At 43.3% G+C, this 26,346-nt stretch overlaps 1 protein-coding gene across 14 annotated transcripts in view; it reads left to right on the forward strand.

Annotated features, from left to right (window-relative positions):
• Positions 1-26,346, forward strand: part of FRMD4B (FERM domain containing 4B) — a 321,646-nt gene that overhangs the window by 245,365 nt on the left and 49,935 nt on the right. For 13 of the 14 annotated variants that reach the window (XM_053219080.1, XM_053219079.1, XM_053219085.1 and 10 more), the window contains 2 exons: positions 5,116-5,172; positions 5,967-5,989. In XM_053219080.1, coding sequence (XP_053075055.1) covers positions 5,116-5,172; positions 5,967-5,989 — 80 coding nt within the window. Of the gene's footprint in view, positions 1-5,115; positions 5,173-5,966; positions 5,990-18,254; positions 19,179-26,346 lie in introns of those variants that run through there. The other variant, XM_053219089.1, reaches the window with a different exon arrangement.

The following is a 26,346-nucleotide window of genomic DNA, read 5'->3' on the forward strand; positions in this document are numbered from 1 at the left end:
TCTCTATCTGTGGGCATTGATTCCCTCTGGTTCACATCTTCCCAACTTTGTCTTGAGACGCAGCAAGACCCTTGGCCCTAATTTGGAAAATCCCTGGTTGTGGCTTTGGACCAGCTTCTGTCACTTGTCCACAGAAAGATGATTGTGTTTGCATGTAAGCCAGTGGGGAAAGAAGCAGTTCTGAAAAGATTGTGATATTGGGACATCCTGCCCAGAAACAGGGATGGGTACCAGGCAGTCAAGACAAATAGATAGCCAGCACTCTGGGAAATTATGTCAATTTTTTACAAACTTCTTATTTTAGAATCATTTCAAACTTACAGAAGAGCTGTAAGAATGGCACAAAAACGCAGTATGCCCATCAAACCAAATTCACCAGTTGTCAACATTTTGCTACGTTTGCTCTCTCTCCCCCTGCCCACGGATGTGTCCTTTTTTCTGAACCAGTTAAGAGTAAGTTACGCTCTTTATCCTTACATAATCCATTGTGTATTTCCTAAGATCAAAGCCACCCTTTATAGAACCCTGTTACAATGATCACATTTAGAACATTTAACAATTGAATCTGGACTGTTGCCTAATGTACCCTCCAACTTTCCCAGGGGTGCCCTTTGTAACAACTTTTCCTCTTGACATGGGATGACACATTTCATTTGGTTTTTACGACTGCCTCGTCTCCTTTCCTTCGAAACAGTTCTTCAGCCTTTCTTTGGCATTGATCCTATTTACATTTTTGAAGGCTATGGGCCAGATATTTTATAGGATGTCCCTCAATTTGAGTTTGTCTCATGCTTCCTCGTGATTAGATCTAGTGATGTATTTTCGGCTGCAGTACCACCCAGTGGTGTGCTAGCCAGCTAGTACCTGCTGTAAGAGCCGATTCTCACATCTCTTCCCAGCAGCGTGTCCTGTGATGTCATATCGGTAGCTTGGTAGCTACTTCAAGCTACTACTGGTAGCTTGAAATCGGCTGTGGTGGGGGTATTTGCACCTTGGAAATCCACAAATGCTACAACTGAGGGATCGTTTCCCCCCCCTTCCCCATTTCTGGCTGTGAAACATTTACATTTACCAGTACAGACATGTATACAAGTGACGTTATGTCCTTCTCAATGCATATTATCAGGAGGCCGGTCTGTACGGTTATTGGTAATGTCTCATCACTTCATTAAGATTGTATCTGTCAGGTTTCTCCACTGAAAAGCTACCATTTTTCCCTCTTGTAATTAAATTTCCCCAATAGAGAGATGCTTCGTGATTATATAAATACCCTGTCCTGTTTCTCACCAAACTTTCACCCAATAGTTTTTGTTTATTGAAAACTGTTACCTGAACAATCAGCAGTATGATGACTGCAAGTGCTAATTTTCCATTCCTCTCATTTCTCATATATTTATTTGTTGGTGTTCTTCAAGTTGCCTTTTTTAATAGACTTAACCCTAAAATAGCTAGATAATTAGTAATATACTTGGAAATAAGCTGGCTTCCCTCAACAGTTTGTCAAATAGTTCCAGATCCTAAGTACTTGTGAGCAAGTGTTTCATGCCCATTGTTGTTGTGCAGAATAAGCTTCCATGAAGTATTACTTCAATACAGATGAGTCTTCACAAGGAATTTTCCCATTCCTATTATGAGGCGTTTATGGTTAATGATAACTTACCACCCACCAGCAGTGGAGGTGGCATTTGGAGTCATTTTTCAGTCTTACCTGATTATAGTTTTTGCCAAAAGCCTACCTTTAGAAGATTCCTGGTGAGAGCTTTACGTTGGAGTCAGAAAGGTAACTAGTGGCCACGATGGACTCGAAAGAGCCTGGAGTCACCATCTGCTGTGGAGTTGGGTAGGACACTTCATGTCCCTGATTCTCAGTGCCATCATCTACAGAATAATAGGAGTCATATTTTCACTAAATGCTTTTTCAAGTTCTAAAACTTTCTTTTATTCTCTTCTCCTTGTGAATCAAAACGTATAGTTCTCACTTCATTAGCAAGATGTTTTGGTCAACTGAGCCAACAAGCCAAACACAAAATAAAATGTCCAACATGGATCCTGAACCTAGTGACCTAGAGACTGGATCCGTAAGCTAGCTAAATTAGCCATGAGGGTAGAACACCAAGACTTGATACTGTTTCGTATTACCCTTGTGCATTCAGCCACATCATCTGACTTACTTCTCTGCTCCTCTTTGTTTATCCATGACAGTCATGGAAACCCACTGAAGGATCCCGTTACCTATCTCTTTGAGGAGATCCCTCTCCGATGTTAGCTTGCCCAGTACCTATAAGGTTACCTCTGTTACCATGGTTATAAGTAAAAGAAATCTTCCATCCCCGGGCAGACGGCAATTTCTAAAGAGCATTTGCACTTTATGCATGAAATTCTGGAGTTCTCTAGAAGTCTTAATTAAATTTCACCATATGAAATTGCTGAGAACGAGGCAGATAGTATTAGTTTTGCTTGGTCTGTTGCTTGGTGAGCTCCATGCACAAGTAACCTTGGCAATCAGTATTAGAACTCAAAATATGTTGCATTGTATTTCCAGAACAGTGGTTAAGAGGAAGGTGAGGTAGGGGCTGAGATATATAAAAGAATGTAAGGCTTAGGGTTGCCTGGGTGGCTCAGTCAGTTAAGTGTCTGTCTTCGGCTCAGGTCATAATCTCACGATTGGTGGGTTCGTGCCCCGCGTCAGCTCTGTGCTGACAGCTCAGAGCCTGGAGCCTGCTTCGGATTCTGTGTCTCCCTGTCTCTCTGTCCCTCCCCCGCTCGCACTCTGTCTCTCTCTCAAAAGTAAATAAACACTTTAAAAAAATTTTTTAAAGATAAAAGAATGTAAGGCTTGGCCAAACCATGCATTCTCCTCTCTCCCAGGAACGAGATTTTGGTAGGCCCCACCCCTGCACCCCTCCGTCACCCTCCTGCACCAGAATTGTGTTGGGGCAACTAGTATGGGTGAATAAAAGTCCACAGGTGAGTTGCATATGTGCCTCCCCACTCTTCTGGAGCTGCCTGAGCCTGGTACTTCTCATGCTTCAGCTCCTCATTTGATCATTTTTAATATTTAATGACCCTTCTAAGGTAGAGAATTCTTTGGCAGCATTCTTAAGAGTTTCTGTCTGAGGCCTTTTTATCTGCTGAAATTCCATTTACGAAATTGAAAAGTTAGTGTCTAAAATATTGTTTGGATGACTCACCTAAGGTTCTGAAGAGGCAGAGGCGGTCATGGGGGGCCAGAGGAGTTGGTCATGGTTTTCAATAAATTTTATTTAGCTTTTGTTATTTTAATGTCTGAAATAATCCAATTTTTTTCTCTTTTGTAAGACTTAAAGACAAACTGGACTGTAAATTCGGGCATGATTTCAAACTCAAAGATGGTTTTGAGCATTCCTCCCCCCTCCCCATTACCCCCCTCCCTTAGCATGAGTTTTTTCTTTTTTTTTCTTTGAACATAAGGAATTTCAGCTTTCTAGAATTTAATCTCAATCAACACTCATCTCACCTGTTGGATTAGCTGCTTCATCATCTTTCACCAGGTTAGAAAACCACTGTCTCTCTAGCCTGAAAGACAGAGGGCAATTGATGCTTACAACCAGCCTGCCTTTTCTTTGATTTTGTAATCTGTTTCTAGAGATTATAAGCGAGCTTTGAATTCCAAGGCTCTGGACCTGTCAGCTTTTAAAGGAAAAACTTTGAAGCAAATCCATTTCCTCAGGTTTCAGAAGGGAAACTTAGATGTTACAGGATGAAAATAATTTGTTTTCATTTTGTAATATAAGGGAAACACAGATAATTATCACAGCTGACATTGTAATGCCCTAGGTTTTTGGTTTCTTTATTTTATGGCTTTTAGAAGAATGATTATTATTTGTTTTTGGTTTTTTTCCTTTTTTTTTTTTTTTGAGAACCCCAATCAAATCACTTGGAAACATGAGAGAAAAGCGTAATCCTTTCCAAAATCCTCAGTGAGCTAACTGCTCTGTAAGCCTACCTAGTATGCGTTTACTTTAAAGCTACTTTTACTCACCATTAATGCTGTTGGTTTAACTGCAAAAACTCTGCAGCCCAAATTCAACGGGTAGAAGGGAGAAATAATGAGTTCGGGTTCATTTCTAGGCTCATGAGTTCTATGATCTCAAACAATATGCACTTTCAAGTACTAATTATGTAAGACTTAAGGTTATATGGAATGGTTTTAGTGTGTGTGAATGCCCACAAGCTAGCATATCACAATTTTTTAAAAAATAAAGATCCTTCTATACCACTCATCGACTCGTTGTTGCAATATATTACATGAGGCAATAATGGTGTTGATGTATATGGTCACATATTATTTATTAACCAAATAAATGAAGGCATATGTGAGTATTATTGATAGAGGCAAAATTCCCTCCACACACACTTATGCATCTCTATCAGGCTAGTGAAAAAGCATTCCTGTTTTCCAAAGTCCAGAATTCCTATATTTTTGGAGGGGGGGGATCTTAAGGGATGAAAAAATAAAATAATGGGTAAAATAATAAATTAGAGTCATCAAACTTCAATATAAAGGAACAGAATTTTAGTCTTCTCTAAGTATTTGCTGTAATCAATTCTTAAGGCTTTACATTTTATCTCTAAGTGTATGCGTGTTAATTCAACAATGTGTCATTGATGCAGTAGTGAATTTATATTTTTAGTAATAGTTGCATTGTGGGCATACCAAAATAACCATGCATTGACACAGAGGGGGGAAAAAAAGATCTCAGGAAAACACCAAGTGAAACTAAGAAAATCTTCAGAGCTTAACAATGAACTTGTAGGGATAAAAATTATTCGTTGGGAAGTTGTCTGAATTTTCAGCCTCAGAGTCATTTGTATTTCTTCCAGGATACTGCTGTCTGAAACAGGCGCGCGCGCGCGCACACACACACACACACACACACACACACACACACTTTGTGGCTTCCCCTGACCGCTGGATGCGTCCCTCCATGCCCCCCTCCCTTTGCCTTGCAATGGTATGATCTGCGTTTGATTGTAAACTGGAGGTGCCAAGCTGTGACAGCTTCCCCAACTCAACAGCCATTTGCTACAACCTAGGGCAGCCTTGTTCAGCGATGCTTTTCTTTTCCCCAACAGGGGCAAATCGAAGCGGACAGCGAAACCATCTTCAAGTTAGCCGCACTTGTGTTACAGGTAAGAATCAGCACACTGCCTCTTGCCTGCGCCTTTTTGTTTGCTGGTTTTTGTGAACCGCCTGCAACTCTGAAACTTTCGCATGGGCCAGTTGGCTGATAGATGTTTAAGCCAGCTGGTTGTTTGCCAATGAAAAACGTGAGCCACCGTTTTCTGTTTGAGCGTCACTTGCGCAGGCTATAGTGGGATGTCGCAAAGGAAAATGAAATTTAGACTGTTCTGAGGGAAAAGAATTAAGACTGTACTTCAGGAAAAGAGCTCTGGGTTACTTGGATTTGGGAAGCAGCAATTGTTAACAACAGCTGTAATTTTCATTTAAATTGAGTAACTTTCGCCTGCATTTTCTGGAGGCAGAGTGAAAGAGCCCCTTAATTCTTAAAGGCACTAGTAGCTGAGAAATCCAACGTGTTCCATGCTTGTTTAAAAAGAGAAAACAAATAGCATGGGTTGATTTACCTACACCCTGGTTTAAAAAGTCTGCGTCCAGACTAAAAAATGTGCTGCTCGGATAAACAAGCATGTATCACGTGATCTTAGAAACCTAAAAGAAGACCTAGTCACCTGTGCTTTTTCAGATATATCTGTCTCTTCTGTTAAGAATAAGAAATATTTCATGGATACTAATGTTTTCTCACCAGTGCCACATTCTCCGTGGCCACAGAGAAAGCTTCCTCGTGCACATTCCTCCAAACAAAATTGAGGCACTCAAAGTGGGAAACGGGACCCAGAGTGAAATTCATTCGCTTAATCCACATACATACATATTGATCGTCTATCATTGTGTTTTATTTCAGGAAGCCAAAGGGGATTATACCAGGTAATGTTTCCTTTTCTGATATTACTATGCAAAATAACCCTAGCTGAACCGTAGCTGAATGCTGTTGCTTTAAATAACAATGGATGCAAACTCAAAAGAAAGTCGATCTCAGAGCGGGAGACTGAGATCTCTTCCCTCTTCAAATAGGGACCTATTCTTTCTGTGAATGAATCCAGCAATGAAGCTTTCTTACCATTTTTCAAGCCAGAGTGACAGTGAATTGTAAACAGAAGCCCTCCAAAGTTCTAGTTTCTGTTATCTGTTAGCAAGATGAAGAAATCCGCAAAAAGCTTTGGTAGGCTGTGCTTTTTTAAACTTATAATAATCCTGTGTTGGACAAAAAAAAAAAAAAAATCCTGTGTTGGAAGAGTTATAACACATGCACAAAAAGATAAACTCTATCAGCTGCTTAGTTAAGGGATTAATAGGGGCTTTCTTTTTGCAGCTGCCCTGAAGGGGCCTCACCCTTCATACACTTGACCTAACAGTTGTATTGTCGCCACCGGGACACTTACTGGCTCTAACTGTCTGGCTGGCCACCTCATCAGAGTATTTGTCTTTGAATTCATGCTCTACCTGCTCCTTTCTGTCCTTTTCACACAGTAGCTGTAGTTGGAGAAGCAGAAACGGTTAAAGGCGAAAGCAGGGCCTCCAGTTAGGAACAGACCACAGGCCAATGACCCATCGAAAGCCTCACCTCTTCCACGTTAATGTTCCACTCCTGGTAAACTTTACCCGTAGATTATTTACAGATCACCTAGTACTCGTTCCCAGCCAAGGTTTTGAGTAGTATGCTCCTTAAGGGACTGCTTACCGAACAATGCCTTCCAAGCTTGAAAACCTCCAGTCACGGAGTACTCCTTCACCTCAGAACCTCCAAGTCTGCCTGTTCAGTCTGGGAAAATGACTGAGGAGTCCACTTAACAGGCCATGATCCGTTCACCACATTCGTTAACTTTGTTTTGCACCGTGTTACTTTTTTCTTTTTTTAATTTGTGTTCAAGTTAGGAAAAACGCTTTGAAAAAAACCAGGAAGACCTATAAATGCCAATTTTGTTTTTAATCAAAAGGAAATGTTGGGATACGAGGAGGATAAATTAGTTTCTAGATCCTTGACACGACGCTGCTGGGTTCTCCGCGCTTGGCTTTCTTGGAGAAGCCCTATTCCCTAGGAGGATCAGACATGTGAGGAATGTCAGTCATCATGTTAGGGGGTGAGTCTGAAGTTGATTGATAAGTGAGGGCTTTAGGGCCAGAAGCTCACTCTGCAGTCTGTGAACTGCTAACCCTTCCTTCTCCATTTTCTGCCTGCCAGGCATGTGATGGACACTCTCTGAGCCTCATTTCCTCATCAGGAAGATGCTACCTGCCCCCTAGATTAGCAGCTGTAGATTGGGAGATCAAATGTGTGTAAACATTGCCCGGGGCAGTTTCTGGCATGGAGTAAGCTCTCTGTACACTTTGGCTATTATTATCAATTATTCTAGTGTCATTATTGCCTTCCTCATTATCATCATCCTGTCCTGTCTCTTGGCAACCTGGGAAGAGACTTTTGGGACCAAGGTGGTTTTGAACAAGCTGAATCGCATATTAAGGGGAAGAACAGAAGAGACAGGCTGATGTCACAAACTTCCTTAGGGAAGATCTCTTGCCTAGGACTGAAAGTCCTTTGGTAGTAAGTCCAGACCTTTTAGCCCTAAGACTTCAAGGTTGGTGAGTTAGTTGCTCCAAGCCCGAACCAATCCTCCTTTTTAACTTTGCTCTGTGCCTGCTGGTTTTCTGAGTGATTACTAGGCTGATGAACTGGAGGACACTGTTCTGAACTTGTCTGACCCACACTGAGGAGTAGAAGGAATGGGAGACCGGCCACCAAGGAACTGGCAACATGACCCTAAGTGAGCCGCTTGTGCTTTCGGGGCCTCAGCTTCCTCATCTGTAAATTGGGATTAATGAAAGTAGTGACTTGGCAGGATGGTTTTTGAGGAGATGAATGGTGTGGAACAACTTTGGAAGTACAGATTGTTTTGCAAGCAAGCATTAGTGATTGCTGACCAGGATAAAGGAAAGAATAAGGCACTGTGAACTGTTGACATTGGGTTTATAATGAGGCAGAATTGTGATTCCTTGCTACCACCCACCCCCTCCCTGTGATGTGATTGTTCCTCCTCTGAGTGGAGAGACTATATTTTTCCTCCAAAGTTTTGTTATAAAACTAATTTAAGACAATCAGGCAAAATTAAGTACCTCAAGGCAATGTTACATATTGGTTAAAGCAAAGACATAGAATCAGACAGACTTACTCAGATGCCAGCATCTGCTGCTTACTCCCTGTGTAATGTTGAGCAGGTTATTTAAAGTGCCCAGGCCTTAACTTCCTCCTCTGCAAAATGGAACTTATATTCATAGTATACACCCTGTAGCATTGCTATGAGAATGAAATGAATTAATATTTGCAAAGTGCTTCGAATAGTTCCTTCCGTCCCCCCTGTTGCTTCAAATATGAATTGTTTGGTATATAAATGATGCTGTGGTGAACATCTAGGTGTAGTTGGGAGGTGGTTATCTGTGATTATTTTCTTATAGGATATTTCTCAGGTCGAAACAGGCAGAGGGATGTTCCTTAAAAAGGCAGAGTACAACGTGCTAAAATGGAGTTTGCACATTCTTGATCACTAAATTAAAATTATACAAAGTTTATAGCTTTATCCAGTAACATCGACTGAATGCCTAACATGCGTCAGCCCCAGTCTAGGCACTGAGGACACGATGACACATAGGTGCGGGCATCTCATTCCAGGGAACTTGGCCTTCTGTCAAGGGCTACCTCAAGGGCCATTCTGAATTCCACGTTTCTGTTGGTTTACATGTGGGTGGCTGTAACTCTTGGCTTTTAGAACTAAACTGAGTTTACTCACTGAGGTTTGAACCTCCAAAAATGTCACCGAGTAAGTTCCAAGACCAGAGCGATGTGGCTTTCTCAATTAAAAAAGTGATTGAACACCTACTTCTTTTTTTAACTTCATTTATGTATTTTGAGACAGAGAGACAGAGAGAGAGGGAGGGAGAGGGAGGGGGGTAGGGAAAGGGAGGGAGAGGGAGAGAGAGAGAGAGAGAGAAAGAATCCCAAGCAGGCTCCACACTGTCAGCACAGAGCCCCACATGGGCCTGGATCCCGTGAACCGTGAGATCATGACCTGAGAGAAATCGAGAGTCAGACACTTAGCCAACTGAGCCACCCAGGTGCCCGGAAACTCCTACTTAATGCTGCTCTGGCCCACCCACTCCTTGTGAATTATCTCTGGCTGTCTCAAATTCAGCATTTCCAAAGCTGAACCCACCAGGATCCCAGCCCCCAGAGCAGCGCCTCTTCCCTGTCTCCCTTTGTATGACATCACCTTTCTCTCTTGAATCATCACTGAGGATTTCCCCTTCTCCCTCCTGCCTATTTCCTCCGTCTGTCAGTCAGCTCCTTTCTCTTCCTCTATCAGAGTGCTTGCTTTCTCAGCCCTCATTCCCCTCCACTCAACCCGACTGGAGAGCTTTGTGTGTATAGTTTGAGTGCTTCCGATGACATTATTTTCAAAGTCCACGCGTGATTTTATTCAGTCCCCACCACAAATGTTATTGCCATTTAACAAATTAATGGATGGAAAATCAGGCCCAAGGGAGCAATGTCCCAGAGCCAGTGATCTGGGTCTTTTCTGATTCCATCACCCACAACCACCCACAACAGACCCCAGTCATCTTCCCCAGACATTAATGGGATCATCATTTTCACCTTCTAAGAATCTCTCGGGTTCCCATTGCAGAGACCCTCCAACACCCTAACCTGGCCTCGAGGCTCTACTTAGTCTATATGATGTACTTAAATTTCCTATACTCTGCTGTTCATATCTGTTCATGCCTCTCTTCTCCTTCCTCCACATGTCGCCCCTGCGTGGCTTTGCTCAAACTCTTCTTCTGGAATGCCTTTAAAAAACAACAATCCTCCCCTTCTTATTTAGCTTCCTGCCATGCTTCCTTAAGAGTATTTTAAGTGAACATTATCATAACCAGTAGGAAACCTTGCTCCCTGAAAGTTAATTAAAATAGTAGAGGGGAGGGTGGACTTTCATTCTCTTTAAATAGGTGACAGTCTGAATTCCCAAGTCAGCCTTTAAGCTGCAAAGATAACAAGCTGCTTGGGTAACAGAACACAGACAAACGCAGAGAATTCCTGAAAGCTGACAAGGCTCAAGGCTTTATCACTGAGCCAGCCACAAATGAGTTTATAAAAGCAAAGCCTTTTTTTCCCCCCCTTTTTTCTTAAGATCCTGAAAGGTGGAAGTTACCAAATAACCATGTGATTAGGGCACTTCTGCTTGTAAGAAAAAGTGAGTGACTACAATTTGCAATTCAGTGCTGGGTCAGAATGAGAGTACATTGTCACCCAGCTTCAAATGGGAAGGAATAATTCACAACTTACAGCTGTGCTCCAAAAAAAAAAAAAAAATGCATTCATTTCCCATGGGAAAGGAACTTTTGTGGAGTCCCTAAGAGTAGTTAATGAGGGAGGGGAGAAAAAAATCAAAGACTTTAAAGTACTTTCCGGCCTTGGTCCTGTATCTCTAGAGCACTTAAAAGCTCTAAAATATTCTTCCATTTCCAGAACCTGTAACATCAGTTACAATAATAAAAATAGCAGCTCCCGTGGGCTTGGTGCTGTGCCCAGTGCTTACATCAATGGGGAGGCAGTAGTGAAAACAGGAGCTCTGGAATTTAACTGCTTGGGTTCAAATCCAGGCCCAGACCCTTGCTGTAGAACTGTGGCTAGCTAACCTCTCTGGAACCCGGTTTCTGGGTTCGGGGTCTCCGTAAATGTTACATGGCATTGTTATTGTTCCTAATATACATCACATCAACCCTGTGATGATAGGCAGCTGTTAGTATCCCCATTTTACAGATGGGAAAGCTGAGACTTGGAGCAAGCAAGTGGCTTACTGTCTAGGTCACATAGCTAGAGAGTGACAGAATTAGGACTCCAGAGCTCCTGCTCTTTACCGCCGTCAGGAGTCTCCCGTTTTGGATTCCAACACAAACTGTAAGAATCATTACCTTTCTTGCTGGCAGAATGAAGAAGACTGACTGGACAGAAATTGAACATTTCTGTCTTGTTTTGGGCAAGGGCTGTCATGAATCAGCAAAAGACTTTTGTGAAGAAAAACTGTCAAGAAGCAGCTTTTCTCTCTCCCTGTGAAATGACTGTCTTTTCAAGTTTGACCTAAAGATATAGACAAGTCCTTCTGAATATCAGTTCAGTGCTTTAATGCTTCATTTTTAATGATTTGTAAATACATCTAAGTGTTTGGTGGTTTTACATGTTTTATAAACATTAATTCATTAATCGTCTTCACCCTATGAACTTGGTATAATATTATCCCCATACTACAAGCGAGATTAAGAAATTCTGTGCAGCATTATATTTATATTACCATATTATGGTTTCATGTTTCCCAATGACTTGGCCAGATGTTAAGAGTTATGATGAATAAACAAACAAGGTAACAACACGTAGGGAATCATGGACAAATGATTGGGAAATACTTAGTCAAGAGTTAAACAAAATTCAAGTTCTTTTCGGTAAGTTTCCAATCTGCTCATGTGTATAGTGAATCTCCTAGAAGAAAACATGTAAACAGTGTTTCCTACACTTGTTTGTCCCTGATGTATGAGCCTCTTGTTCAATGTTCTCTGGACCTTACCTTGTTAAGTGTGGGTTCATTTATTTGCTGAAAACTCAGTATTAAAATGCCTTTAAAAGATAAGCAATTTGGGGAAGTCTGTTCTTTGTACTTCCTGCCAGATTCATTACTACCCTAGATTTTAATTCCATTAACTCTTAGGCAGGATAAACATTCAGCAAGTTCTGAACTTGCTTTTTCCGAAGAGCTCTGAATTTGGAAAAAATCAGCCATCCCACACAATGGGCACTTTTTCATCTCTTCTAAGCACAGGATGTTAGAGCTGCCCAATACCAGGCATTTGAACGCTCATCTTATAGCTGATGAACTAAGGAGTGACGTATCCCTGACAATTCAGGTAGACAAGACCAGACCTGCAGTCTGTGTACCCCAACTGTCTCAGATTTACCGTTTTCACTTCCATCTATGTAAGCAGACCTATGTGCATCCCTGCTGTCCCTGCTGGAAGGCAGCAAGGGACAGCAGGCAGTGGACTCTACCCTGGTAAGTGGTGTTATCAGCGCAGTAGCCCCGAGTCTAATATTAGTCACTCGAGGAGACAGTTTAAGAGTGAGAAGGCAGGAAGTGAGCTCTCGATCATCAGGCCCTCGGATGCCTTGCCTTTTTCTCATCGTTCCACTCCATTCATTTGTGTAGATTAAATACCTAATGTATATGAGGAGCCGGACCAACCAAGGGCTGTGATGGAAGCAGACTGTATTTCCTGTCTCCTTTGTAGGAGACGCTGGGGAAAGGCATGCACTCTGGAGTCAGAGAGGCTGGTGTGAGTTTGAGGCAAGCCCTTCCAATCTGCAGGTGGCATGACCTCCTGAATCTAAGGTCCTTTTTCTTTAAGAGGTTTGTTTTGTGGAGTAAATGAGATAATGTACCTTTCAGGGTGCCTGGTACAGAATGGAGATGTAGTACTTGGGAGCTGGCTTCCACTTTCCCCTGAGTCCCATCAATTATAGTGAGATGTGGGTGGTTTTTGTGGCCTTTTTTTTTTTTTTAAACCATCTTAGCAGTTATTAAGTGCACAGTTTAGTGGTGCACATTGTTGTGCAACCATCCCCACCATCTGCCTCCAGAATTTTTCTTCCTGCAAAACTAAAACTCTGTACCCATTAAATAGTAACACCCGTGCCCCCCTCCACCAGCCCCGGGCACCCACCATTCCACTTTCTGTCTCTGTGAATTTGCCTGTTCTGGGCACCTCATGCAGTATTTGTCTTTTAGTGACTGGCTTATTTTACTTATCATCATGTCCTTACGGATCTCATCTATGTTGTACCGTGAGCCCGAATTTCTTCTATTTTAAGGCTGAATAATATTCCATTGGGTGTATAGACCACATTTTGTTTATCTGCTCATCCATGGATGGACACTTAGTTTACTTCCAATTTTTTATTCTTATGAATAATTCTGGATGGACACACGTACACAAATATCTTTTTGAGACCCCGATTCCAATTATTCTGGGAAGAGAGATGCATTTTTTTAAGAAGAGTCCCTGGCTTCTAGGTACTTGATTATATTCCACCATTCATTGGAGTAGGATGGGATGAGTTAAGAATAGGAATTTAGGACAGAGCTCAGATTCTTATTGTAAATCATCAGGTCTTACTTAGCAAAATTAATGCTTAAGGAGTCTAGCATTTATATTAAAACTATTGTTGTAGATGAACGTCTATTGACATGGAAAGATCATTACAATATACAAAGTGGAAAATACAACAGAAGTATATATATTATCCCTTTAAAAAAAAAACAAAAAACGTGTGCCAGGATATTCAAACACGCAATACATGCTTGAAAACCGGTGTGTAAGTTACAGTATAGTGCAGTATCCTCTGAATTTTTTTTTGTTCATACAGCACAAGGTAGGGGCAGAAAAAAATTAAGCTATTGTTATGTTTGTCATGACTTAACAATTGTCTCAGGACGGTGGAAGGAAAAATGTTGCTAATTTTCCTTCTTTGCATGTCAGTGTGTTTTTGTCGATCAGCCTCCAACACTTTTGGAGCCTCAACAGCTTTTGTCAGAGTTGTTTTAGACGCCATTTTGTATTTTAAAAACCTCAAAGTTCCACACAGTCACGTCCACCTCTCGGGCACGGCGTCCTCTTTCAGAATGAATGTAAGATCTGTGGCACGCTACCCACTTTGCCTAATGCAACCTTCCCACACCAAGGCTTCAGCTTCTCCCTGCCACTCAGAGCCGGGAGGCCATGACTCTCCCCAGCGTGTGGGAGGCCCTGTCCAAAACCCGCTGGCGCCCAGAGGCTCTGTCAACAAGCTCATTCAGTTTGGGCACAGGCACCTGAGGCTGGGCAGGCGGAAAGGAAGCAATTAAGACAATGGAAACCTACCGGGGGAGAAAAAGCTGTTGGCAGGGTTGACTTCATGGGTGTGTGACCTGTGCAGTCACACGGGGCCCCCCGGCTCAGCGGGGCCCCAAGCTTGGGTGATGCTCTTCTGTCCGCATTTTGAAATTGGTAATGATTTTTTTAACAAGGGGCTCCATGTTTTCATTTGTCGCGGGGCCTTGCAGACTGTGTGGCTGGTGCCCGTGGTGAGGCCTGGATGTTGAATAGATTATTGAAAGAAGGTGACTCTTCTGGTGTCTAAACAGGTCCTCCAATGAGAAAGGTGGAACCACACAGAATTCTACAAATCAGCTTTTTTTTTTTTTTTTTTTTTTTTTTTTTGCGTACGTGTGGAAGGTCTTAGCCCTTTCTTTTCTTTTTTTAATGTTTTTTAATGTTTATTTTTTGAGAGAGAGACAGAGACAGATGGCGAGTGGGGGGAGGAGCAGAGAGAGAGGGAGACACAGAATCCAAAGCCGGATCCAGGCTGTGAGCTGTCAGCACAGAGCCGGACGCAGGGCTTGACTTCACCAACCACGAGATCTTGACCTGAGCCGAAGTGGGACGCTTAACTGACTGAGCCACCCAGGCACCCCTTGCCCCCCTTGCCTTGCCCATTCTGATTCCATTTTGCATGATCTCCCAGGTCTGAGGCAGGAGGTGTAACATAACCTCTACCTCATGGGCCTCCTGTGAAAATGAACAGACGTAATGCACGAAAAGGGGTTTAGAGCAGTGCTTGGTGCCTGGAATACTCATTTCTAAAAGCTTCCTAAATACTCATGCCCTTAATCCTTGTATCAATTCCAAGAGCTGGCTATGATTATTATCCTCATTTTACAGCTGAGGCCCAGAGAAGTTGAGTTAACTTGCCCAAGTCACACAGCTGGTAAGATGTGGAGCTGAGATTAGAACTGAGGCCGTGGATGGCAGAGCTCATGCCCTCACTTCACCGTCATGCACATTGCTTTTACCATCATCTACTAGGTCCCAGGCACTCTTACGTTCTTTGTATCATTTTGTCCTCAAATGGTAGCTACTGAGATGCTCATTCTGCAGATTTGCAGGCTGAGGCTGGCAACCAAGGTCCCATATCTTGCACACCTGGAATTTGGATCTGAAACCTCATACTCTGAATTTCCACTCTGCCTTTCCTCTGGATAACTCCTCAAAAGTGAATCGAAAGGATGTTTGATGAGATGTTTGATATTTGATGAGATGCATTTAGGCCGAGGGGCAACTCCTAGAGCCCGAGGCGAGACGACTTTGCATGGCCTGTTTCTGGCAGCAATGTCCCGTCCTCTACGCTGGCGTAGGCCCTGGGGTCTTGCTGGGTCCCCTTCCCAGTTCCATCCTGAGGAGCTAGGTGTGCTCCTGGAAGTCTCACCTCTTTATTTCTCAGTTTTTCCATCTGTAAATGGGGGTGGTAATCCTATTTGTGGAAGAGGATTCTTGAGTGGATTATGGTTATATGCTGAGTTGAGTGCCTAGCGTATTTTCAGTATATTTCAGACTGTAAAAGCCGTTTTGCTGTAGCTTTTAGAAAAGAAAGGTATTGCCATTGTTTGAATAGAAGCAAATATTTTTGTCTGTTTTGACAGTTCTTAGCAGTTCACAGAACTCATTCTCAGACTATTATCTCGTTTGGACTTTTAAAAAAGTTTTTCTAAATGCCTGTACAGTCTTGTTCGGACTTTAAAATGACCCTGTGAGGGGCACCTGGGTGGCTCAGTCCGTTAAGCGTCCGACTTTGGCTCAGGTCATGATCTCATGGTTCGTGAGTTCAAGCCCTGCATACAGCTCAGTGTCTGGAGCCTGCTTCAGATTCTGTGTCTCCCTCTCTCTCTGCACCTCCCCCCACCCCACCACTCACATTCTATCTCCCTCCCTCTCTCTCAAAAAATAAATAAGCATTAAAATTTTTTTCTTAAATGACCCTGTGAGGAAAGGGCTTTCATGTCTGTTTTACAGAAAACTAAGCCCTGATTCACCAGCTACGGGCAGAATCAGGCTAGGAATCCAGGCATTTGTATTTCACAGCTTCAGTATTTTGCATTTCAGAACAGTTTGCTTTGGACAGTTTTAAGACTTGATGCAAGTAAACGAAAATAAAAGACCCGAAGTTCCACCTTTATATAACTTAGACGGCTGCTAACACCACAGTGAGGATCAACCCCGTGCCAGGAGGGATCCGGGTCTTTGCACCGTCTCTGCTACTTGGTAGTAATATGAAACTCAGTCTTGCCTGGGCCTTTCAGATAGCAGCTAAGACATCTGTGTATTTGGGGTTCAGTAGGAATAGAAAGTAGCATGACAGGTGCTTCTCTCCCCGAAGGGCAAGCCATTCAGAGTCGGCCTGAACTAAGGGATGGCATTTTGAGGAATGACTTCTACATCCCCTCACTGATACACATTTCAGTGGCTTTGCATTTGGCTCAAGAAACACTGAGTAAGAACACAACACGTACTCAGTCTTATTATCTATTCAAATGGCTGATGTGGTTAAGTCCACTTTTGGCGTGATCAGGAAGGACACTGAGTCACACATCTAGGACGAAGGGATAAATTTGTGGGGCTTCAACCTGACCGTAAATAATTTTCACTTGCCTCGTAGGCAGTTTCCCAGGAGAGGAACAGATTTCTTTGTCTTTACCGTCTTTATAGAAAACATGATTTGATTGATTATTTTTCTTCCACGTGTCCTTTTTTCTAACTCAAGATTTGTACGAGAGATCGTTTTGAAAACTTACAGCAAAATATACTGACATAAAATTTACCATTCTTAACCACTTTTAAGTGTGTAATTCAGAAGTGTACGATATATTCTCATTGTTATGCAACCGATCTCCAGAACTCTTCATCTTAGCAAAACTGAAAGCCTATGGCCATTAAATACCCTGCCTTATCACCCCTACCCCAGCTCCTAACAACCACCATTCTACCTTCTGTCCCTATGAATTCGTGAAATGTTTTTATTTTGCTATGTTTACAGATTTTCACCTTAACCTGCTTCTCAGCCTGAGTCCTTCTTACGAATTTTCTTTCTTCTGAAAGAGTAGAAGTTTCAAAGTAGACATGATTAGAATCCTCAGTGAGCTGGCTAATGTTTAGAAAAATCTCTCATCACATTTTCATTATTATCAGAAATTCTTTTGACTTAAAAAAATAGTTTGATAGTTGATCACTATCAAGCATGCAGATGGACGGAGTTAATTTGCCCTGTGTTACAAGTTAGGCCATGGACAAAAATCTAATGGCGAAAGAATTCAAGCTGAAAGGATACGGTGTTTCTCACCAAGCAGATTCCTTGCATCTTGGGTACAGCACTGAGATAAGGAAGGTCCCATACAAATTCTGTGGACTGGTCATGATGTGGGAAGAGCAAGATTCAAAGCTGAACTTGAACCAGTTATAGTGGACACTGCTGAACCAGTCCTAAAACTACTTACAACTTGGGACTTGGCAAGGTGCTTCCATAGTTTTCTCCCCGTGTTGTTTATTACCAACCCTTAAGGGGTGGCAGGTTTAGCAAATAAAAGTAGAGGATGCCCACTTAAATTTGAATTTTAGATAGATCATGAATATTATTTTTATTCCACTATACTTAACATACACTATTATATTAGTTTCAGGTGTACCTTATAGTGCTTTAACAAGGAATAATTTTTTTTAGTAGAAGTGTGTCCTAAGTATTTAATCTGGCAACTCTAACCTAGACCACCCACTGGGGATTCTTGGTGGTAATAATCCACCCCTAGCCTGGTCTGAGCACGGGGGGAGTAAAGAGTTCAGTAAGCTCTCTGGTCACTGTCAGAAACGAACGAACGCAAGAACACGTTTACTGAATGTAGGCAGGTGCCGTCACAGCATTCTGCTGACAGACAGGACACCGTCCCTATTTTTATAATAAGGAAGCCAAGGCTTACAAGGTTAGTTTATCTGAGACCACAGAAGGCCTACAGAGCACAGAGACCTGGGACTGAATTCAGTTCTCAGACCAAACCTTATTACTGCACATCACAGGTGGAGAGCCAGCTGCTTGGTTGGTTGGTCTGTTGATGTTTCTAAGCAGAAGCTTTGCAGTCGCCCGCATCCAAGCCCTGGCTGCCTCTGTGCAAGTTCCGGTGGCGGGAGCAGCCAGGCGATTTTTTTTGAAGATTATTTATTTATTTTCGGGGGGGGGGAGGGGAGAGAGAATCTCAAGCAGGCTCTGAGCTCTCAGCGTGGAGACTCATGTTGGGCTCAAACTCCCAAACTGTGAGATCACAACCTGAGCCAAACCCAGTGAGCCACCCAGACGCCCCACTAGGTGACTTTTCTAAACCTCAGTTCCCTTATCTATGAATTGGAAATAGTGCCTATGTCTAGGTTTGCTAAGAGGCTTCAGTGAGTTCCTCTAAGTAAAATGCCAAGCCCTTGTCTGCCACACTGCACCATCCAGGACAGTCCCCTTTAAAGCCAGTTTCTTTTATTGTCCTGCTAAGGAGCTGAGAGGTCCCAGGGAGCTGGAGATCAGAGGCGGCCTGGAAATGCATGTTCACACCTGAACCCCAGTGAAAGGGCTTCATTCGCTCAATGACGAAGGGGGGGCACCCCTTTCCCCGGAAGCAGTGGGGACTCGGGAGCTTCAGCGGGAGGCTTGGAAGATGACTTCTGTAAGGCTCTCAGTGATTTGGCTGGAGGTGTGATCCAGAAACATTTAGAGGGGGTGGGGGTGGGGGGAAATTCCAAGAATGGAAAGATCCTGTGACCTGGGAGGGGAGCGGTCGAGGTCTGGACCAGCCTGCCTGGCCTTTCCGGCCCCTCCCCGCTTCCACTACAGCTTTCCAGTCCCCTCCTGCGCCTCCTCCCCTCCTTCCCCGTCCGCCTCCCGGACCTGGAGTCCCCGGGGCCAGCTCCCCCGCTGCCGGCGCTCGAGACGTAGCGCCACCTCCCTGCGGGGCCTTTGGTTAAGTCTTCAGACCTCCGTGCGCCGGTTTCCCGTCTGGGATCTCAGCGTTTGGACCCAAGGAGCTGAGCTCGCCCCGCCGGCCGGCTGCGGTTTGGTCTGGAGGGGTGGAAGGCAAGGAGGGCGCTTCGTCGTAGCTACTGGGAAATTACCTCGGTCTGTAAGCAGTTTTTCTGTCCTAATTATTTGCAGTGGTGACATTAGACAATTGAGGGAGTTGCAGCCTCGCTTTCTGCCCTTGCAGACAATTGAGTATGAATGAACGCGTCTAGGTGTTTCCTACTTTCTCCATCCCGTCCCAGGACTTGGACTCCTGTAACAGAGATAACTGGTCGTGAGCAGAGAGCTTACTATGAAATTTTGAGGCAGTAGCAAAAAAATTGGGGCATCAGGAATACTTTGTGGGGTTGAAGAAGCCTTTGTTGAGGTGGAGAGCTTCTTTTCTGAAGTGAGGTTCAGGTGAGTTTGGATGTAAAATTCTGCTGAAAATGACTGGGGTCTGATTCTGTAGCTTTTTAAGAAAAAGAAAAATTTTTAATGAAATTTGCTATCTTTGCTGTTAGGGGACAACTGTGGACTGAGGGTTGTTTTGGTTTGGTTCAAGAAACACGAATATGTGTTTTGTTATCTGTGTTCAGATCTCTCGTTCAGTTTAATTCAGCCTTTGGCTAATCCAGATTAATCTAACTTTAAAAAGCCACCTATCCTCCCCCAAGAAACTGTCATAGAACCAGTCAGTGGCCACCATGTTTATAAATTGCAAAGCCCCAAGTTAAGCTGATGAGTCTTTCCTTCCTCAACTACCCTTTCCCCATTTTCTGACCCTTCTCTTTAGAATCTGGAGGAGTTAAGCAACGAGGGTAAAGCACAGGTTTGGAGTCACATCTGCTACTTTCTTACTGTGCCAGTTTATTTTTTTTTTAATTTTTTTTAATGTTTTTATTTTTATTTTTGAGACAGAGAGAGAGCATGAATGGGGGAGAGGCAGAGAGAGAGGGAGACAGAATCGGAAGCAGGCTCCAGGCTCTGAGCCATCAGCCCAGAGCCAGACGCGGGGCTCGAACTCACGGACCGTGAGATCGGGACCTGAGCTGAAGTCGGACGCTTAACTGACTGAGCCACCCAGGCGCCCCCTTATTGTGCCAGTTTAAATTAATCTGTCTAAAATCTCAGTTTTCACATCTGTGAAATGGGGGAGCTGATGATAACAGCATAATACACCTGTAGGGATAGGCTTTCACCCAGACTCTGCCATCTAATAATGCTCAGTCAGTGCGAAACTGTTATTCAAAGCATTTCTTTTGGGGACTAAATGACACGCTCACCTGGCATCAGTGCTAGGTCAGCCACCCAGAGTCTCCAAACTAGGGTCCTAGACTGTCCTCATACTCCTGAACCTTCTTTTCTGTTTTAAATGGTTGATTACTGTCTCTTTTTTGAAAATCTCTTTGTGTTTTATGATGTGTATATTCTACTATTCTATTGCTAGGTTCCCCTTGAGCCCTTCTGATTCAGCAGGTCTGGGGCAGGACTCAAAAATTTGCATTTCTAACAAGTTCTGAGATAATACTGATTCTGCTGGTCTGGGGACTATGATGTGATAACTTCTGTGTTTCTTATGCTTGCGAGTTTAATGTCCCCTTACCTAGGAACTGGCAGAAAGAAATTTGCCATTAGAACTCCCTCGTTATTAAGTCAAGGAGCTAATAAACCAGACTCTTCATAGAAGACCAAGTTCAGAGATAACTGAAAGAAATGCAATTTTTTTTTTTTTTAATTAAAACAGGGTGGTTTGAAGGCGTTCTGGCCGGTGAAAAACCACTCGAAGTAAACTGATAACACCTTAAATTGCTGATCACCGAGTGTTAATCAGTCCAGTAGACTGCTCGAGGAACGTCCTGTTTATACACAGTAACCGATACCTTTTAATAATGACATGGTTAAACAAGCTATCATCCTTAAATCCTGGATCCAGCAAGTAGTTGAGTCGGCACATAGTCCACCATGTAACCGACATTCTGTGCACTTTTTCTACCTAGTATGATCATGACCATGTCCTGGTCGGTCAGTGAAGTGCATGGGTTTCGAGCAAGCATAGATAAGGAAGTAGCTTATCATCAGGGTCTCTACAGGGCAATGCCAGGAGACTAGCAAATGTTTTTAATTAGCACAATTCCTAATGATGGCAAATCTTTAGTTTGCATGGAACATAGCATTAGAACTCCCAGCTGTGACAGCTTGCCCAAGTCCCTGGATGTCCCTTTTCACACCCTTTTACTTAATTTCTTTTTTCCCCCTTATTTAATTTCTGATGATATTTAGACTACATGGTAGACTTAATCTTGAGTGTTTAAATAGGCATTAACTATAGTGTTTTTACATTTACATGTACATTTTTTTTCTTTTTTTTTTTAACGTTTATTTATTTTTGAGACAGAGAGAGACAGAGCATGAACAGGGGAGGGTCAGAGAGAGGGAGACACAGAATCTGAAACAGGCTCCGGGCTCTGAGCTGTCAGCACAGGGGCCCGATGCGGGGCTCGAACTCACAGACCGCGAGATCGTGACCTGAGCCGAAGTCGGCACTCAACCGACTGAGCCACCCAGGCGCCCCTACATGTACATTTTTTAGCAACATATTGTATCTACCCAGAAGTGTTTTTTTTTAGTTATTTATTTTATTAAATGTTTTAAAGTAATCTCTATGCCCAATGAGAGGCTTAAGCTCACAGCCCTGAGGAGTCTCATGCTCTACCAACTGAGCCAGTCAGGTGCCCTGCATATACATTTTTATGAAATACGGGTTTTGAGTTATATATGGAGAAAAAGACTCCAGCCCTAAGTTACTTTTTAAATAGCTTAGTTTATTTTTTTGTGTAGGAAAGTTGCTACAGTCATTTCCATTGGGTCCTTGTATTTAACATGTGCTTTCTAGGCACTTTTGCTTTGGGTTTCAGGTAAGGAAGAGCTTTAGCATCAAAAAAAAAAAAAAAGGGGGGGGGAAGGTTGGGGCTGGGGCTTGTTTTTTCGAAGTGTCCTAGAAACCTAGGGATGCCCCTACACCAAGCACAGACAGCCGCCATCTTCAAGGGAACTCAGTGATTGGCCTGCTCTGGAAAGCAGTAGCACGGTTTGCTAACTGCCTGCACTTCAGCCTCAGAATGGCAGGTGGCTGGTTGTCTCTGTGAGCATGTGCCCAATTAGCCACAAACAGGTGCACACATTTGCTGGGGGTGGCTGTTGGCACACAAGTGCTCCCACGGACACAAAGGGTGGCCTCAGTTTTGCCAGCCACGTGGCTTTCTCAAAAATGAGTGAGGTTGGCACATTCCTACAGGGTTTTTGAGGTCAGCGAAGAAAAACAAGAGCCCAAGACAGGGGGCTTGAGAATGCCAAAGGGAATCATCGCCTGAAAAAATAGTCACATTGGCGAAATGGTGGGTCATGGGCTGCTTCCTCCTAGAGAGCTGTCAGAATTGGAATCTGGAATACCTAAATGGAGGGGTTCTACCTAGGTCATCAGATGAAGCACACGCATGGTTTTCAATGTGACATCTACATTCCTGCCAACATGATGAAGAAAAGCAATTTCTGGTTTAGTTACTGAGAAGTAACAAGTCCTATAGATTTATGAGTATTCTCTCTGGCCAGGACCTTGAGAAACCAGTCCCTGTTGGCAATTCTGGTCAAGTGCATCTTTAAAATAACATTTCCATTGCCATTAAGGTCAAGAATGCCCCGTCAGGGTGAGTTCACTCAGTGCTGGAGAAAGGCAGAGACATCTCCATCCAGGGCTGCTCACCCCCCAGCTGCTCTCAGACCCTCCCTCTGGATTCTCAGGTTGATCCTGATTCATATAAACTGAGCCTCCTTGCCCTGCCCTGCCCTGCGCTGCCTGCCTGCCTCCTTGCCAGCCGGCTGGGAGGGGCCTTCAAGCTCAGTGGATCCACGTGGCCTCAGGCTCCCAGGCAAATTCCCCGGCTGAGTTCTTCCGAGGGTGAACAAAGAAGCTCTCAGCTACTGTCAGTCCACTCAGACGTGAAATCTTTCTTGGTCCTAAACTCTGAAAATGATCAAGATTAACCTTAGAATAATGTGCCCTGGTTTCTAACACCCTGGTTGGGTTCCCTTTTTGGTTAGTAAGTTACAGCCTCTTGCTTTTGCTGGCCACTGGTGCTCTTGGCCTCTACACGACAGTGAGCTTGCTCTTCAGTTCCTCGCTTCCACCCGCTCGCCACGTCTGATTTAGTTTTTGATGTAAATTATATCACACAGAAGAATGCATAAAACAAGTAGGTTTGGTTTAAAGAGCAAATTCGAAAATGCACAGCCACATGGCCACACCCAGGGAGGATCCTCTAACCCCTCTCTCCCTACCACCCCCCCACTGTGTACTAAATACACTACAATTCTATCATTTCTATTGTTAGGAGATATTCAGGTTGTTTGTTTGTCTTCTTATGAACTGTGCTGCTATGAAGCTTATTCTTTGGCATGAGTTTCTTTAGGGATATACCTGAGAAAGGTTCTCTGGGTATAGGGCATGCAAATTTCCAAAATGATCGTACCAATTAACATTCCCACTAGCAAGGGATGCGAGTTTCTATTGCCCTACATCTTTGTGTAAACTAGGCATTGTCATTGTTGTAAGTTTGGCAGTCTGGTGCTTAGTGATGATTCACTGAGGGTTTAGTTTGTGTTTCCCTGAGTACTTATGAAGCTGAATACTTGATTCTGGCTGCTGGCCGTTTGGATTTCTACTTCTGTGCACTGTTTGCTGAAAGGTTTAACCCATTCTTCTGGGAGGCTGCCTGCCTCAGCCATCTTTGGGTCCTTCTGGTACTCTCTTTTAATGCTTATAGCTGATGTCCACAGCTCAATCATCTCAGTATTGGTGGTGGCTTATTAGAAATGGACTATTAAATGGGTTCTTACAAGAAAACGATGTTATGTATTCACAAGGAAACGATGTTTTACAACAGTACAAATGACTAAATTTGAAGGGACGATAGGAACCTTTTTTAATACAATTTAAAAAAAAAAAGAGCTTTGTTCTTTCCTGAGAATATAATCATTTGGGATGGTCCAGATTCCACATTTGTCGAAATCATTTATGTATCTCTTTTATTTTTGTACTACTGACAATTTGCACTGTTAATACATTTTCTAAAACTGGAAACCAAATTGAATTGCTGAGAAGGCATCTCCCTGTTCATTCTGTACTAATCATGTATGTCACAAATTGCAAAGCAACAGTGATGGTCTCCAGTATATTTTATATGACCTGCACAGCATTTTAGCTCTTATTTTCATTTTTTGGTGGAGGCAGTACTTTTTTTTTTAATTTTTTTTTCAACGTTTATTTATTTTTGGGACAGAGAGAGACAGAGCATGAACGGGGGAGGGGCAGAGAGAGAGGGAGACACAGAATCCGAAACAGGCTCCAGGCTCTGAGCCATCAGCCCAGAGCCTGACACGGGGCTCGAACCCACGGACCGCGAGATCGTGACCTGGCTGAAGTCGGACGCTCAACCGACTGCGCCACCCAGGCGCCCCTGAGGCAGTACTTTAAAATTCAGATATCTTACATAAAACTCTGAGATTTTTGCCTTAATTTTCGGAAAAAAGAATGTAACCGTCAGGCAATAGTGGATCCACATTCCCACATGGCAGAAATCACCTGGATCTAAACGATGGCTCTCGATCAGCAGTGGAGTCTGATGGTTTTCCCCCCATATGCAATCTTCTTTTTCCTCCACGGTACTAGAGTTTTTAGCTAGACATGTGGCTGCCCCAAGTGAAGATTAGCTGTGGCAGTGTCTTTTCAATTAGGGATAGCTGTATGATTGTTCCAGCCAATAGTCTTAGGAAAGGTGGGCAGATTTCATGTTCGGCCCCTAAAGTAATAGGTTTGTAGAGTAATGTTGTTCCTCCACCTGATGGCTGAACTGTGGACATGGTAATGGGCTATCTTGGACCCTGTGAAGGATAGCAATACCCCAGGAGTGGTGAAGCAACAGTAGACGAGTTTGGGCCCCTGAACACTGCATGCCCTTCTAGGACTGACTTGTACATAAAGGGAAATTAATTAAAACGTTGATCTCTGTCATACACAGTTAAGTCTCCACGCTAAGTAATATATCAAATGGGCAATGTTTTCTTCTTTTCTTCATAGTCACCACCATCCCCCATTGTGTTTCTGTTTCTCATGCTAAGTTTGACCTGCCTTTTTTCAGCTAGCTTAAACAGTTGGATTTCTTTTTTTTTTATTTTTGTTTTTTTTTTAATTTTTAAGTATATTTATTTTGAGAGCGAGAGAGACAAGTGTGAGTAGGGGAGGGGCAGAGAGAGGGAGAGAGAGAATTCCAAGCAGGCTCTTCACTGTCAGCACAGAGTCAAATGTGGGACTCCAACTCAGGAAACCCTGAGATCATGACCTGAGCTGAAACAAGGAGTCATACACTTAACCAACAGAGCCACGCAGCCCACCCCCCCCCCCCCGCCACCGACAGTCGAATTTCTAATGCCTCTCTCACTTGACTCCTGATAGGCATCTGTATCTAAGATGTACTTGTATTCTGATATTTATAGTCTGAGAGTGACACAGGAGAGTAATTCTTTAAGTCTAAAAGATACAAGTTTTAGGGTTGAGGGGCACCTGGGTTGGTTGGTTAAGCCTCCGACTCTTGATTTCGGCTCAGCTCATGATCTTGCAGTTCAGGGCTTTGGCCCCCTCGTCAGGCTCTGTGCTGACAGTGTGGAGCCTGCTTGGGATTCTCTCTCTCTGTCTCTCTCTCTCTCTCTCTCTCTCTCTCTGCCCCCCCCCCCCAAGTTGAGCTTTCTCTCCAAATAAGGTTAAGAAGAATAAATAAGCTTAAGAAGAAAAAGTTTAAGGGTTGAATTATCAGGAGTTTTATAATAATTCAAGTCAGGGTTTCTCATACTCAACATTGCTAACATTTGGGACAGGGTAATTCTTTGTTGTTAGGGCTCTATCCTGTGTGTAATAGATGTTCAGTAGCATCCTGGCCTCTACTCAGCAGATGCCAGTAACGCCTCCTTTCAAGTGTGACTATAAAAAATGTCTTAAGGGGTGCCTGGCTGGCCCAGCTGGTGGAACAGGAGACTGTTGGTCTCAGGGTTTAAGTTCGAGCCCTGTGCTGGGTGTGGAAATTACTTAAGATTAAAAAATACGGGGAGGCACCTGGGTGGTTAGGTCAAGTAAGCCTCCAATTCTTGATTTTGGCTCTGGTCATAATCTGATTGTGGTGAGATTGAGTCCCGCATCAGGCTCCACACCAGGCATGGAACCCACTTAAGATTC

Source organism: Acinonyx jubatus, chromosome A2 (assembly GCF_027475565.1).
Source record: "Acinonyx jubatus isolate Ajub_Pintada_27869175 chromosome A2, VMU_Ajub_asm_v1.0, whole genome shotgun sequence".
Lineage (NCBI taxonomy): Eukaryota > Metazoa > Chordata > Mammalia > Carnivora > Felidae > Acinonyx > Acinonyx jubatus.